Source organism: Botryllus schlosseri, chromosome 12 (assembly GCF_051294905.1).
Source record: "Botryllus schlosseri isolate E-star chromosome 12, Bs_hap1, whole genome shotgun sequence".
Classification (NCBI taxonomy): Eukaryota; Metazoa; Chordata; class Ascidiacea; order Stolidobranchia; family Styelidae; genus Botryllus; species Botryllus schlosseri.
Window position 1 is genome coordinate 3,179,176 of NC_137247.1, and position 16,128 is coordinate 3,195,303.

At 39.8% G+C, this 16,128-nt stretch overlaps 1 protein-coding gene across 1 annotated transcript; it reads left to right on the plus strand.

Moving 5' to 3' along the window:
* The first annotated feature begins 624 nt into the window (after positions 1-624).
* LOC145452696 (uncharacterized) lies at positions 625-15,830 on the plus strand. Its single transcript, XM_080330862.1, has 16 exons — positions 625-661; positions 725-841; positions 2,222-3,622; positions 4,658-4,965; positions 5,931-6,047; positions 6,119-6,259; positions 6,362-6,484; positions 6,547-6,708; positions 7,329-7,451; positions 7,568-7,714; positions 9,337-9,456; positions 9,522-9,650; positions 11,785-11,949; positions 12,015-12,086; positions 14,033-14,194; positions 15,636-15,830. The coding sequence occupies exons 1-16, from the start codon at positions 625-627 to the stop codon at positions 15,828-15,830; spliced, it is 3,519 nt and encodes a 1,172-aa protein (XP_080186988.1).
* Positions 15,831-16,128: the final 298 nt, after the last annotated feature.

Consider the following 16,128-nt stretch of genomic DNA (forward strand, 5'->3'; position numbering starts at 1 on the left):
GTAGTACAATTCTAATATTAGGAGTCGACTTTTATCAAAATACAATAATCAAAACTTTGTCAACAAAAGGAGTTCGTGTACCACCTAAAAATAGTACATTGAACGCTCTCTCTTTCATGCCGGCGACGTCGTATTTTGTGATACGATTGTTGATATACAATGTTCCTTCCAATTCTCTACTAGTTGCTGACGATTACGCCTGACGAGTGTCAGCCGAAAATATTCGGGTTCATTTCAATATGAATATACTATTCAATTGCATATTGAAGTTCTGTACTTCCAAGAAGCTCTTCAAATTCTAATATTATGTGGGAAACGCCTAATGTGAATACGCTAGGTCAAATTTGGTCAAAATTAGGATTTTCAGGGTAAAAAATGTCAAAATTATGGCTTTTTAGATCAAAACCTTCTGTGTTTTAGGTAAAAGAAATCGCCTTACTCATCATATACTGATTTCAATGTTCGCAGAATAGAAAAAAATCATTAGGCCAAAGGCCGTCGCCCGTAAGCCACGCAAGCAGCCATAAACCACCATTCGGACAGCTATTGCAACAAAACAAAAGTCGATGTGTGACCATATATACTGTTGCTGGAAGTCAAGCGGAAGAAAATCAGCGGAATAAGATGTCCAAAGATCTCCAGAATAATCACACCTGTCAAGGTAGGCTACCGATTATTCCATCTGCTTATATAGGCCATCCGTTAGCAATTTGGACCTCTGTAGGAACCGCCACGGTGGCTAAAGGAGAGAACGTCGAGCAAAATTTCGAAAACTGCGAGTTCATCGTTGTAGCCGAAAATCAGAATATACCCTACAGATGGTGGGGATCAAATAACAAAGGTAATATCGTACTATTTCACTCCACACACAAATATTTACCGCCCTTCAGCGATACTTATATTTTTGATATCAGCTAAAACTCCACGATCACCATGCAGAGAATCACCACGGAAGATTAAAGGTAAGGGTAAGACAGACGATACAGTTTAACGAAGAGTGTAGCAACTGGTTTGCTATAGAGGATTGCGGAGCTGCCTGTAAATGTATAGTTATATATCGCCGCGTTGTAACAAAAGTAGCTTTTGTCCATTTTTCAAATTTTGAGACTGATTTTTCAAACTTATGGAAAATCAAGTTTTAGTCAAACTTTAATATTTTTTTTGGCAATTTCATGGCCGTGTTTGCGTTTATCATATTGTTTCAAAGTTAATGTTGACCAACATACGGCCGAAAGAAAATGAAAACTTTGCATAAAGATAAGTCTCTCAAAATGTGTAAAATGCGAATAAGCTATACTCTGATTCCACACCGACGATGCATTCTTCATGGCCTATTAAATAAAAATAAATAAATACGGGCATTCTACATCATTGAAAAAGGTTGGAACCAAATCCTTCATGTGACAATTCACGCTCTCTTTCATATTATGACACTTCACGAAATTATAGTAGGCACTTTATACATTACGTCACTCAACTTGACCAGCAAGCATCAAACGTGACGTGGTAATAATTCTTCGACCAATTCCATCCTTATTATTACGTACTGATTTTGCGTGTATCATTTGTACTCATCTTTCACTTTTCTACCCAAACAATGGGCAGCTTCCATGTTGCCATCATTTATATGGCATTACTAAAATTGACCATAGAACTCGGGAGCGGGCAGCATACGGCCCGCGGTCACAGTCTGCCGCAATCCCCACTATTTGTTCACTACGTCTAATTATAGTGACTGTATAGGTTGTTCCTTAGTTCTATGTTTTCTTTGTGTTCTTTGATTCTTTGTTTACAATTCTTAGTCACGTGCAAACATGTAATGTTCCTCCACAAAAGGCTTTTTCTATTTTTCCTTCAGTCTCAAGCTTTTGACTCAAGGCGGAGAAATAGTGAAATTTGGGTTTACATTAAATACGCTTTATTCCCATTACAGATGGACAAATTCGCGATTAATATATCGATTCGGGAATCCTGGCCTCCAAGTACTCAATTTACCATATCAGGCCCACCAACTGGAGAAGTTGTTCGTCCCTGATATAATTAGTTGGTTTATCTTGCAACAAATTGTGAGCCGGATTCTAGTCTCCTAAATTTCACTATCCTACTCCCGTTACCATGAACTTCCTAATAATATTATGTAATATCAAATGCATTTTCTACTGCAGTATTTACGCTCGGCTATATAATTCCATTAAACATATACAGCTCATATGTTTTTCAGACAAGTATGTACAGCGGTTTTTGCGTAAAGTCAACGCTTATACGCAGCTAAACTTACAAGGTAGCGTTATGGAAGACTACAAACAATTGTCTGACCCCGACGATGAATTTTATCCGCAAATAAGGGTCGGGTTTGAATTATTCCAAGGTGGCTACGTACCGCAGGAAGGATTCAGCGCCCACGGACGTGGTAACATAGGAAGAGTCATAACGGTGTCAGAATGTATTGAAACAATCCAACGCAGGGGTTCCCGGCCATGTGTAATCATTGGTCAGCCTGGTAGTGGGAAGACAGTTCTGATGAAGCGCTTTGCTAAGAGGGTGATTGAAGACAATGAGCTTCAACAACAGCATAAAATTCCAAACCGGATTAGGAAGATGATGGAGAAGCTGCTTCAACCGAAAGAATTCGATGCGGTGTTTCATATTAACATCAGAGATATTCCTTATCTGGAAAACTCCACGTTAGCTTCGATTATATTCGACGAAGCTGTGACCGGAATCACACCCAAAGAATCGCGACATGGTTTACAGGCAATTCTCAAAAATAAGGTGAAGCTCATCATGTTTTTTGATGGATTGGACCAAGCTTCGTGGGAACCGCGTTCTGATGGAAAGGTCGGCCCATGGACGAAATCGAACACTCCCACAGTTTTTGGCAATATTCTGACAGGGCATCTTCTTTCCAACGTACCGGTGGTGTTCTCGTCCAGAGAACATTCGATTGCATGCCTTTCCAAAGAAATGCGGCCGGATTTTGTAGCAGCATTGGTAGGTTTCAGCAGTACCGACGCAAAGTCGATGTACTGTCAGATTATGGGCGAGGGAGCGGCCACAGATTGGGATGCGATGAAATCATTAAACCCAGGAATGCATTACATGTGTCTCACCCCCTTGTTCTTGATATTTTACATGATAACGAAAAGTAACGACCCAACGGATCCTCCAATTTGCGCCTCTGATGTCATGGTGAGAATCATTCAAATACTCCTAGAGTCAGATCACATGAGGAACGCGAGCGATATGGTGAATGTTATCAACAAGCTGAAGCAAATGGCTTTACAGGGAACCAGAGAACAGCGCGTTGTGTTCACGAACAGCGACCTCAAGAAATTCGGCATTGAATACAACGTTGTCAGCGACGTCATCATCAAAGTAGCCGGTCTGAATATTCTGGCGCAAAAAATTCTCGAGGGCATGTACAGATTTTTCTTCAGTCATCAGACCCTCCAAGAAATTCTCACCGCGCTTTGTGTTATGGAATTGAACTTGGAAGATTTCAAGAGTTTAGTAGACGAAGAATTCCACAAACCCTACTGGTCGGTTGTTCGCAATTTCGTCTGTGGTATGTTGAAAAATCCACGAGTGAACAGACGCATAAATAGCAATATCTTGAAAAGAGGTAAGTGGTGCCTATTTATACATATGATTCGCACTGTGCATAAGTGGTTGGGTAAGGTCTCCACCATGGCGTGCAAATGCTTTCGATCCGTAACCTGTGTTTGAGCGATATCTAGTGAAGTCATTGCATAGAACCATTGACTATTTCAATGCTTTGTAAATGACGATATTTTCCTTCTGGTCACAAGAAAGATCTGACGTGAATTTTCGAAGTTCGTACTGTGATGCCGTCGTAATAGGATAGGTGATACTCGACTGCTGTAGCCTACTTAATGCTTAATACTTGACTCGGAATCGCACCATCCGAGCTACTAGATTTTGCCAGCGGAGTACTCATTTCGTTACGATATTGACTGCATGCGTTTAGCCTTCAACGTTGTATAGCGTATCTATTCGTTTCAGATAATTACAGCTGCCTATATGTATACAAGTGTAAAATCATATATACAGTACTCTTCAAGCGGGCATATCGTAAAAACCGGTCCCAGGATGTGCCAGAATTTTGTAAGGGTCTATATGCGGGGGTGTACCACATACCATGGTTAGGGCACAATGAAAATATAGTTTACAGCAATTACAACAATACAGCAATTTTTAGTCATCGCGGGCGAAATATTAGGACTGGGCGATAGTGTTGACTTTGTTAGTAGTATGGATGTTAGCGAGAGCGAAATAGAAGGACTGAGTGAGAGCGTTGACTCTTTTTAGCAATCAGCTTCCGGCCCGTGCAACCTGCGAAAATGACTCGTGCGCATGGGGTGCATAGCAGGGGTAAAGAAACTTTTGATGGTCGCGATTACATTCTTGTGATGGTCATTGGCATCTAATTAACGTCTACGCTACCCCCAGAGATTAGACAAACGACCGCATTGGGGTCGCGTCCCCTTTCGGGCCCCCATGGTGTACAGCTTCAGTTCAAAAGTTAAAATGGTGTACCATTTCAAAAAGTGTTGAAGAGCACTGGTCTAACATCGTGGGTTCGTGACCAATGCTGTATTGAACTTGAACAGTTCATCATTCATATCACGTCTTTCAGATGATTTTGAAGAAAAGGGCAAATACCTTTTCGACGAATTAGAGAATATATTACGATCGAATTCCACTCCAAAAGACAAATTGGATATCTTCATGGCGCTGAAGGAGGCCGACGAGATGGAAATACTTCGGTCACACGCGTCACATCTTAATTTCGCAAGTTCACCGCTGAGTCCTGTCATGATCAACATCTTGTGCTCGGTGATGAAACATCTTGGTCACATCCCGTCGCTTTCATTCGCTTATTCCGGCATGGACAAAGAGCTGCTGGATGTGTTTGCGAGAGACACCGAGTCTCTTGGAATACAGGTATTGCGTGCGTAATTTCTTGGTGCGTTACCTGAGGTCCGCGGACTCAAAATCAATCAAATTGACACATTCGGAAATCTCTAACAAGTATGCTTATTGTACGGTGGTAAAAGTAGTCGACTATCTAAAACAGCTAGGCGACTCGGGACTCGGGAGGTCATCTGGATCACGTGGGGACATCAAACAATCAGCAATCACGGGAGCGGTACGCTACAAAGGCACACAGACCAGACAATATACTACAAAATACCAATGTATAGTTGGTTGGCGGTCAACTAACTATAGTGTTTTCTTGAATAGTCCTAATTATAGTTCTAGGATTTTAAAGCGACAGTTCTAGTTGTACATTTAAAAGATATCACAGTTGTAGGTTTGTAGGAGAACTAGAAAACAAGTCTAGTCGTTAGGCGTGAATCCCAGTGTCTGTTCTGTTCTGTCTGTGATGTTCTTGCAGCCATTGCTAACTCCCAGTCATCACTACTAACATCGGTGTAGCCAGAGGATGGGTTTATAGATCAGAACTCCTTCCATTTGAAACTACTAACCCTGGCCTTTTAACATGTCGATTCTATCTTATCAATACTTCTTAACTCAGTTGCAATTGAGTAATTTGTATTATCAGGTATTAGTGGGTTGTGTTTCTGTTAGTTGCGGCTTTTTAAAGTTCGTTGGTATTAGTTCTGTAGTTCTAGTTGCGGATTTTGAATATTCGTTTGTTCGCACAAGTGTGATCGGCATCATCCTGGCGGGAAGAGAGTAAATTCATGGGCGCGGCAACACTGGGAAATCATTTTTGCAGTCTAACTTTGAGATTATCGATATTATTATTAACCATAGTATTGTACCCTTAAAATTCAGAATACGCCCGATTTCGAATATAGGCCTATGTCGCGACTGTGTTCCAGATTCCATCATGTAGCGCATCGTTCTTTTTGTTATATAGTCACTGATAATTTGATTGCCAGATCGATGAGCTGGATTTGAGAGGCGTCATTAGTCATGAGCATATCGATCTGTGGCGACGGATATTTGAAAATCTAACGATATCTACTTGCCTGATGGACCTTCCAGGTGATGAACAGGTGGATCGAATATATTGTTGAATATATAGCTGAAAAGGCAAGACGCCTGATCTCACAACATGCTTCGGCAGGAAACCAAGCCGGCTTTTCTTATGGATATTGTAGAGGCTACAAGGGATAATGTTTCGGTCTGGAACTTTGGCGACGTAAACAAGATTCAACTGTCGTTCGATCAGTTGGAAGTACTGAGCAGTTATGACATCAAATTAAAGGTAAGGCTTGTGTAGGTAATATTTATGATGCGTCGAAGGCACGTGTTAGGTACGAGAATTTCCGGGTTTCGCTGTAGACTTTCCTTATCTTCTCCGTAACAGATCGCCGAGCTGTATGTGAAAGCCGATCCATACTCATCTGATATAAATACTTGTAAAGGTTCCTTTGAGAAAATGCAATTCACGGTCGCACACTGTTCTGTGCTGCCACCACGGACGTATGAGGTATGTTCGTTCAGTAAGTATTTAAACGAGTTTCATTCGCAACATGCATGTTTCACACGAAGGGTGTCATCGACATGGATATGTGGATGCAAGTAGCAAAGGCTGCTATGTCAAGCACTGCGAACAAAATTTCGATGGATTCAAATAACCAATCTTTAATCAAAAAGTGTTCACTGACCATCAGCGACGTGGTATTACTTTGCGATTTCCAGTTTCTTGGACAGGTGATGTCAAATGTCACATTTCAGTATTTAGAATTTAGTATTTTGTGTGGGCCACGTAAAAAGCTAAGTTAAAAAAGACTTGAGTCAACTTGTCTATTGACTCGACTTGTACTCAAGTCATTGCGTACGACCCGATACATTCTATACGACTTAATTCAAGTCTCGAATATCATGACCGATACTTAAAAATAAGCCCAGATACCCTCTTTTATCTGTTTGAATAAACACGTTAATGGTGAGGGAAATGACTATATTAAGAATTTGAGGCCTTCGATATCACCCAAGAGTTTAACAGAAGTCAGCTGAATTTGACTTGAACTCGAAACGGTGAACACTATGACTCGGACTCCACTATTTGCTCCCGACTTAGACTCGGACTTGACTCGGTAGTGAATTGAAAATGAATTGACTTGACTTGACTTGAGTCAAAACTGGAAAAGCGAGATTGACTTGGGATCTTATGACTTGGTTACATCCTTTCCTGCTGCCAAACTTCTCTATGTTATATTTAATTTGAGACCACATCATATTTAGTGCGCAGTACCCTTTTAACCCACCCCTCCTACCCTAATCTCCTCACTATGTCATAGATTTCAAAATCTTTTCTGCAATTATTACAGTTCCATGAGCTCTGGATCGTATCAGACTCCAACTCATTCAGTGTCGATCTGTGGCAGCAAGCTTTTCAGAGGATGCCTTTTTCTGTGAACATTTGCTGGATCGATGTTCCAAAGTCGGGGGAGGTTGAACAAAAATTATCTGCTTGAAACGAATGCTTAAGAATTTCAGTGCGGATTTATGATCCACTAAAATCTACCAATTATATTCGAATCAAATCCAAGCCAAGCCTTGTTTCCAGGGAAAAGCTGACGTTGCGGCCTGGCTAAAAGCCGCAGATATTGCGAATACGAGCAAAGTTAATGAGATACATTTGAAGTCCCATAAAAGTAATATTTTGCGGATTTGGGATATAATGATGCTGAATGAATCAAGATTCCAGGAAAAGGTATTTTTGAGGGTACTTTAATATACATTTTAATAATAGGCTATATTCATCACGTAAATGTATTAAAACCCGAAGCTTGCTTCTAACTTATAACTTCTACATCTAACTTGTCCCCGAAGAGTGTAAACTGAAAAACTTAGGGGTTTTAATATATTTGCGGTGTTGTTGTGCTGTAAACAAAAATTACAAATTGTTGTTGTAGCCCACAGAATTTGGTTTTGACAAGAAAAATAGTGCCCCAACACGCGAAACACCGTGCCTCAAAATTGGGATGTCCGTTTTCTGATCTAATGCCTTTATTAGAAAGTAGGACAGTCCTACATGTTGCTAAAATTTGAATGATTGTTTGCAATTCCTCTTGGAGAAATTTCATTTTGAAATTTCAAGGTTCGTTTTTTTTTCCAAAAGTTTGCTGTGATGTTCTGAAACGCAGACCATGGTATATCTACGCCAAACAAATATTGGCAAATATAGATCTTGATGTTGGCTTTTGAAAAGACCGTTCTGAGTCATTTACGATAAATATTTCGTACAAATTTCTGATGAGGCGATATATGGAGAGAAACGCTATTGAACGTTTCGCAGTAAAAGCAAATACTAAGTATGCCCGGTAAAATTGAAATTTTGCAGTTTTATTTGTCTGTTGGTGAGATAAGCCCATTACTAAACAGAGGTGCCATGTTAATATTTTCAAAAAAAAATATATTAGAGAATTTTGTTGTTGTTGTTATTGTTGTTGTAGAAGTTTAATATTGGTGCTCGACTTCTAGTGGTCCTTTGCACCAGATCTATGATGTTGATGAGCGTATCATATATCGGTTTATATCTTTATAACTCTCGACCAGTTAGTAGGGCATATTCTATCAGAGTGCCAATGGTAAGAGGATTGACCAGTAATGTTTCCGTCTCTTATTTGGTCCCGAGATACTGTTGAGGGCCTTCATACTTGGTGCAGTGAATGACGTAATGCTCAACGGTTTCAGGTACGCCACAGCTTTCGCACTGTCCAGTATAGCGAATCCCTAATCTAGGCAGATGAGAGTTCAGTTTGCAATGACCGATTTGCAGACGAATAAGTATAGCGTAGTCTCTTCTTGGCAATGATAGCACCGGGCCATGGAAACTCGTGGTTCGGAACAAATTTGGGTAAAAGGAATTCTCTGCATTGCTGAAAAACTCTGATTTCCATTTGAACTCGCAATGCTCTTGAATGAGGGATTTACATTCCATCGTTGTAATCTCGATGGTGCTGCTGTGAGTATGCTAGGATGCCTTTGCTTTGCCAGCTTGTCAACGGTCTGGTTACCGCTGATCCCCTTATGACTTGGGACCCAAATGAAGGTGACTGAGATGGCATTGGAAGATAATACACCACATCTTTCGGCAATTTCCCGATAGATGTGGTGTTTTATCTTCCAATGCCATCTCAGTCGCCTTTATTTTGATTTGGAAAACTTTGATACTTTTTCAAATTTCACAGTTGCTAGTCTCCTTAAAATATAACAGCTCTGTATATAGCCTTCTGAGTATATATTAGCTAATATATATGCTGTATATTCTGCATGTTCGATACTCATAGTATAGCCAGAACTATTTTATCGTTTGAAATTTTTACATATTAGATCGTTGAATGTTGGGTCCAGCCGGATCGCGATTTATTTGACGTGGCAACATGGCGGCAAACATTTCAGCAGATGCCATTTACCATCGATCGGTGCTGGATTGAATATTCTCAAACCTTGGTAAGGAAGTCGTAACAGCGATATGCTGAATATGCCCAATACATATAATTTTCGCTGTCATGCAGAATGAATGGTTCGATGCAGCGGTGGCCGCCCGCGTTGAAAACGTTAATGAAACTCTTCTCAGCTCACAGACGAGAATGATAGCGATTCCGGAATTCGAAGAATTCAATTTTTCCGGATTCAGAGGAAAGGTGATTCATCAGTATCAATTTCAAGGAATTTGCCCAAAATCACGGTGTCTTGGACGGAGATTTTTGGTTAATGTTGTTGCCAGATTTATTTTGCAAATTAGGTATAGGCCTAGTCATTTGGTGTATCCAACTTTCATAGACAGACTTGGACAACTGGAAAATGTTCAGCTTCTCCAATTAAGATCAAAACTAGAATTAAAGCCACTCGTTTTTTTTTCAAATTAGATTATAATTATAATTACCGAATTCTAGAAAACTTGGACATTGGAACAAGTTCAGTTCGTATCGTAGCAGAGTCATTCACATAGGCATGGGAATAGCAATTGACTGTACAGCAGACCTGGCTCCTATGGCGCCATACAGTTCTCCTGTAGCATTTTCAGGAAGACCATGAATTTTATTGCTATTGAAATTAGAGCATAAAAACAATCCACAAATTAGATTGGAATTAGAATTATAGCAAACAAACATTTCACAAATTGGAATACCGATGTGTCGCTCCAATTAGTCAAATTAGACTAGTGGCTCTCAAACTGTGACACGCGTAGGCTATACCACTAGTGCAGTGATTCTCAACGTTTTTGTCTTCGCGGACCCCTTCTGGATCGCCACGGACCCACGCGGACCCCCACGAAGTTTCAGTTCATATTTGGCTCAATTATCGTACAATTGTCATTTGTCTTGTGCAAATGATAACTGTAGGTTTAGTGATAAAGAGCATGCACCAAAATGACTTTTGTTGAAAATAAGGTCATATCCATGTAAAAATTGGGTTGACTTCTATCATTTCAAAGTGAATTCTGCAACTCTACGTGGTATTGTCTTGAAAATCCGGGCCTTCGATTTGCTATGAACGAGTGCCACAAATATAAGCTGTGGCGAATGTAATAATAACGCTTCCGACGACACATTTGGATATGATAGCAACAAATATGGCACTAAAATTGACAAACAATTTTTTAGTGAACATATAACGTCAAGCCTGGTCATTTCTATCTAGCGACTTATCTTGAAAGTATTATGGAAAAATGGTTACGTATATCACAGGAGAAAGTGATTTTTTTGTGCACATTTTGAAGTCATCATGATTGACCTTACTCATCCACCTTTTTTCACTCCCCTACGAAACATCTTTCAACAGCAAAATCTAGGTATCAGTAGGCGATTGGCAATTTAGGAATTAAAATGAGTCCGCACAGTAGGTTCATCTCAGACTGTTCATGACTATTCATGCGAGCTCTGGAGTTTTACTAGTAATTAAGCGAAACTGTGCCTCGTGACTTTCCGATTTAAAAAATATACAAATTAGGTTATCAACTATTTTGAGGCTCCGCGGATCCCCTGAAAATGCTTCGCGTACGCCCAGGGGTCCGCGGATCACCGGTTGAGAACCACTGCACTAGTGGTCCGCGGGACCATCTCTCGTGGTACGCCAGTAGCTTCACCAAAGCTATGAATTTCTGTATAGAGTATAAAATATGAAGATAAAGAATTCTAATTTGCTTTGCATCCAATAAGCGCTTGGCCTACTAAAACTAGATTGTTGAACGGTCGCAAGGAAGCTTCATGTCCCCAGTTATTGGCAATCATAAATGTAGTCAAATGACCTAATGGCATGGAAAATCTATAGTATGTTCGATTGATCGCGGTTCAATTACGGCATGTGGTTGAAATTAATCAGTTGAGCAACCGCGGGTCACGCCGCGAGAGATCTTTATACTACCAAAGGTTCATAAATCCCTGGAAAATTTTCCTGCGCTTTGTGCGATTGCTATCTCGCGATTATTAATGCCACAATTGCCACCTTGCCACAATTTCAGTCGATTCCGTACCAAATCATTTCTTCGTATCTAACCATTTGTGCCAAACTGATCTTGATTCCATTAGCGTGTTATCAAGCTCTAAATGGTATGCGCACACAGAAAGTTAGGGAGGCACTGAATTATTATAGACGATTAGAAGGATCCGCAAGAATCATCTAGCTGTCCAAGTCCGTTCATGCGATCAAATGAAAGCATTCTTCATTTACCACTACGGAATCATAGCATTATTTTCGTTTCTGATGTATGTACTTGCTTTTGGCCCAGTTCTTTATGTTTCTCTATAATTAATATCCGTCATTTGACATTGCCAGATATCATGTGCTAGATTTCCGTGTTCCGAGAAACTAACAAGCAACGACTGGACTAAGATTATATCCTTGACTCACAAATTTGACGTGGCGTGTTGGGAGCTCGAAGGCTATGAGCTTCTGCCGGACATCGCGATATTCTCCAAAAGCCACCACTTCAATGTCAAGGTTTGCGTGAATGGTGTAAACTTTTATGTTCGATTTGGTAATTCGATAATCCTGACTATTTGAAGCCGCGGCGATTGAATATTACGTCGCAGTGTAAGCTACATCTTCGTTGCAATGATGAAGCAGATTTTATAAATGTAAGTATTTCTATATATATATTCTCATTCCATTGTTGTAAATAATTTATTACTTCTGTCGAATTATACAGTTCGTATAGTTGGTGGTATACATTCTTAGCGAAAGAGAAGAAGTTCAGGAATCAGTGTCATCAATATCGGCCTGGTGTGAATGACCATAATAGTAGTCGAAATACCTTGAATACAAAAATAACAAGTCCATTCAATTTTTCCAATCGATCTGTCATTTTCATTACATCATTTTCTGCCACCAGGATGGAATGGTAAAGGCACTTTCTATTGCTATACAAAATATAAATTAATGTTACTTTCATATTGAGTCAAAATCGAAGTATAATTGGTAAAAGCTACAACTGTGCCATAATTGAGTAAATACTTTACAAAAACATGTTGTATGATCCTAGATAGCCCGATATAGCCGACGTATAAGAAATAGGAGGGTTGAAAGGTTGGAAGTTGGAACTCTTAAAATAGTCCGTGCAACTGCTATAGTACGTATATAGATATTTCGTCTAAGGAGTTATATCAGGGGTGGGCAAACTACGGCCCGCGGGCAGCATGCAGCCCGCAACACCGTTCTGTGCGGCCGCGAGAGTCTAAAGAAACTAGTCGAATTAATGCAGGAACTTGATTAAACTTTTTCTTAGGGTATTTCACCGTGATAATTCTAAGACAGTGGTTCTCAAACTGGGGTGCGCGCCCCCCTCCCTTGGAGGCGTCAAAGCATCTAAAGGTGGGCGCGAAGCTCAGCTCAACTGAAAATAATTTTCGCGTTCCGCGCGGTTGCCTTCCAGTACATTGTTATTCCTCTGAATTTCATATTTGAAAGTCTCTCATCCACAGTCGTAACTTTTCATGCCATCAAACTATCCGTTAGGTTTGCAAGCATCGTCATTGTGTCTTCTGCTATGACAATATTGGGGGCGTAAAATCTTTCACCATCATTAGGGGGGCGTATCCTAAAAATATGACAACCACTGTTCTGAGGAAAATACTTCCTATTACTTTTTAATGATTGATTTCCGGCCCGCGCAGTTTAAATGGTTTCAACTGCTATACATCACAGAAATCCTATTGACACGATTCCGATCACGAGAGGGATTTCAGAATGACCACTCCAGTTTCAATTATTTCAGTGATGTGCTTATAAAACACGATTGACGCGTGTCTTAGGTAGATTCGTTATCTCTTTGCGTAGAATTGGGGTATTTATATTTTATATACACATAGTAGAAGTGTGTTTGAAGCTGATAATGGTTATGATGCTGTCAGCAGTGTGTGTCCTGGAATGAACCAAAAGTGGAATTAGTAAATCTATGAACAGATCGCTGCTCACAGATTTAAATTCCAAACCTGTTCGGAACAACCAACTTTCATCACCATAGTTTTGAAAAATTGGTTACTGAGGCCGACCGGCCTATGAAATCTCGCCATTATGTTCTTCCGCGTGTACGATATCATCAAAAGAACGTATGGTTTGTTTCAAATAAGCACATATATTATCTCCATGTCCTCACTATCAAATGCCACTATAGCGTTCTGGTTTATAATCCAAATTTTATATAGTGCGGCCCGCGAATGGATTTAGATGTTGAATGCGGCCCGCGAGCTCAAAAGTTTGCCCACCCCTGAGCTATATTCATCCTATATTTTCAATGGTTAGTGTCAATTCACTATGACGTCACAATTGTATTGTCGTGACGTCGTGGCTTCATAAAAACAATAAAAAACATGTTTTAAACAAGGGCCTTGCTTTAAACATGTTTGTTTTAAATTGGTTTTTGTTTTAGCTGTAATCCTATCAACATTACATCTTCGCATACGAAATATAACTTCCTTTGACTTACAAGCTACTTTCTAAATATCCGACCTCATTTTACGGCAAGTTCAACTTGCTTGCATGATAGCCATCTGTTACTTACGTAAACGGCGACAACGTGTTTCAGTTGAAATGGCTGGACGTGGAAATCGACTCCGAGCTGCTGCAGGATCATCCTAATGATGTCGGCCGTTACATCGCTAAACACAATTTCGGGGAAGTGATTCTGTGGTGCCGATACGACGATGTAAACATAGCCGCCTTCGCTGCTGGGCTCAACGGTTTCAAAGTAAGTTAGTTGTGACTATTCTTGGTGATATGTATGCATATCATGCACTTATGGTATGGATATGCACAGATGGTGTGTGTGACGTATGTGTACATCTTGAGTTGGTGTATATGCTGCACAAACGTCCTGGACAAAATTATGTAACGTCCTATTCCTAGGGTTGCATTTAAAACAAAAATCAATTCAAAACAAACATGTTTAAAACAAGGCCCTTGTTTAAAACATGTTTTTCATTGTTTATTTATATTTTTTGAAGCCATGACGTAGCCAATATTAAATTGTGACGTCATCGTGATTGACATTGACAATTGAAAATATAAATATAGCTCCTTTGACGAATTATCTGTACTATTGCTGTTGAACAGACTGTTTTGAGGGTTCAACCATCCTATATCGATATACATCTGCTATATCGGGTGTTAATTGTCCGTAGGCTCATGCAACATGTTTTTGGAAAGTATTTACGCAATTATTTCATCACTTTACCACTTTTAAAAAGGCCTTTGTTTAAAACACTGCTTAAAACATGTTTTAAACAAAGTGTTTTAAAACACCGTTTGTTTTAAATGCAACCCTATCTGTATGAACGTTATAACCTAGTTGCTGACAGTTTTATCGGCAAATCTGTATTTCTATTTCTATCAGCAGAGTGTGATGGTAACTTGAAAATATGTGAATATATGTTTGACGAACAGTATCAGTATCGGTTTATTAATAATTTTATCGGATCAATACACTGTAAGATTGCTATACAATGAAAGGATATAGGAAGGTGTCGAAACGACTTGGAATAGCCCTTGAAATTATACACTAACCTGGGCCTATACGCCATGTAAAGAACAGGCATGCACGCTGGATGGAAAGAAATAAAGGATAACATAAAACGACTAGCAATAAAAATGAGTGTAGCATGAACGTTACGCAATTTATTTTCCTCGAAACCTCTGGCTTCCAAACCCTAAGTAATTATGGCTGTATTTCATGGTTGATGCAATAAAAAAATCTCTATCGTTCTCTCTCTCTCCCTCTCTATCTCTCTCTCTCTCGGTAAACTCTATCTTTAAAGTACCTTGATTATACATTAAAAGTAGAACTGTGGCATCGCAAAATGCGAATATGAAGACCACATAACTATATCGACCAAGAATCTAACTCTGTAGACAGCGAAAATAATATCAAGCACTAGTTTGGGCTTAGTATTGTAAAAGTCTGTGTCGATGGCGTACGGCGTTCTGTAGTTACCATCTTACAAAATACGTTGGCTAATAATTTATTGTGTACAATATGGACTAGTTTGGTCTACATTAAATGCGTGTGAAGCCCCTGATGCTCCTATTATATTGGTTTTTCTAATGACAAATGTCCACAGCGGTATATTATATATAGGCCTATACGTACAGGTGTTCCTTGGTATGTACTAAATAGAAATGTCGATTTTCAGATCAAACGTCTGGCAAGAAAGTTTTTGATGGATCAGGCAAAACTCGTCGAAATCACGAAACGATGCAACATCGGAGAGCTTGTTATGTACAGAGAGCTCGACATAGGCATTATGACTAATTTGCGAAAAAACACCTACGTCAATGCAATATCCTACGAGGAATGGCTCCGTAGATACTGGGAAGAATCGGAATGACCCGAGCGCCAATTTTAAAAGTCTCGACTTGACTTGAGTCATTTTCTTAGAAAGGGAAACTGATTCGACTCGACTTGAGTCACTCTGTGTACTGACTCGTCTTGTACTGGGGTTATAAATGTGTTCATAGTGACAAAAATTAGTATATTTTGAATGCGAGGCCACCGCTCTAACACCTCGGTTTCAAAAAGGTGATTTGAACCTGACTTGAACTCAATAATTAATAGAGAACACAATTACTTGGACTCAGTGGTGGCCCTAGGATTGGGGGGGCCCTGGGCGAAACTTCCAGGGGGGG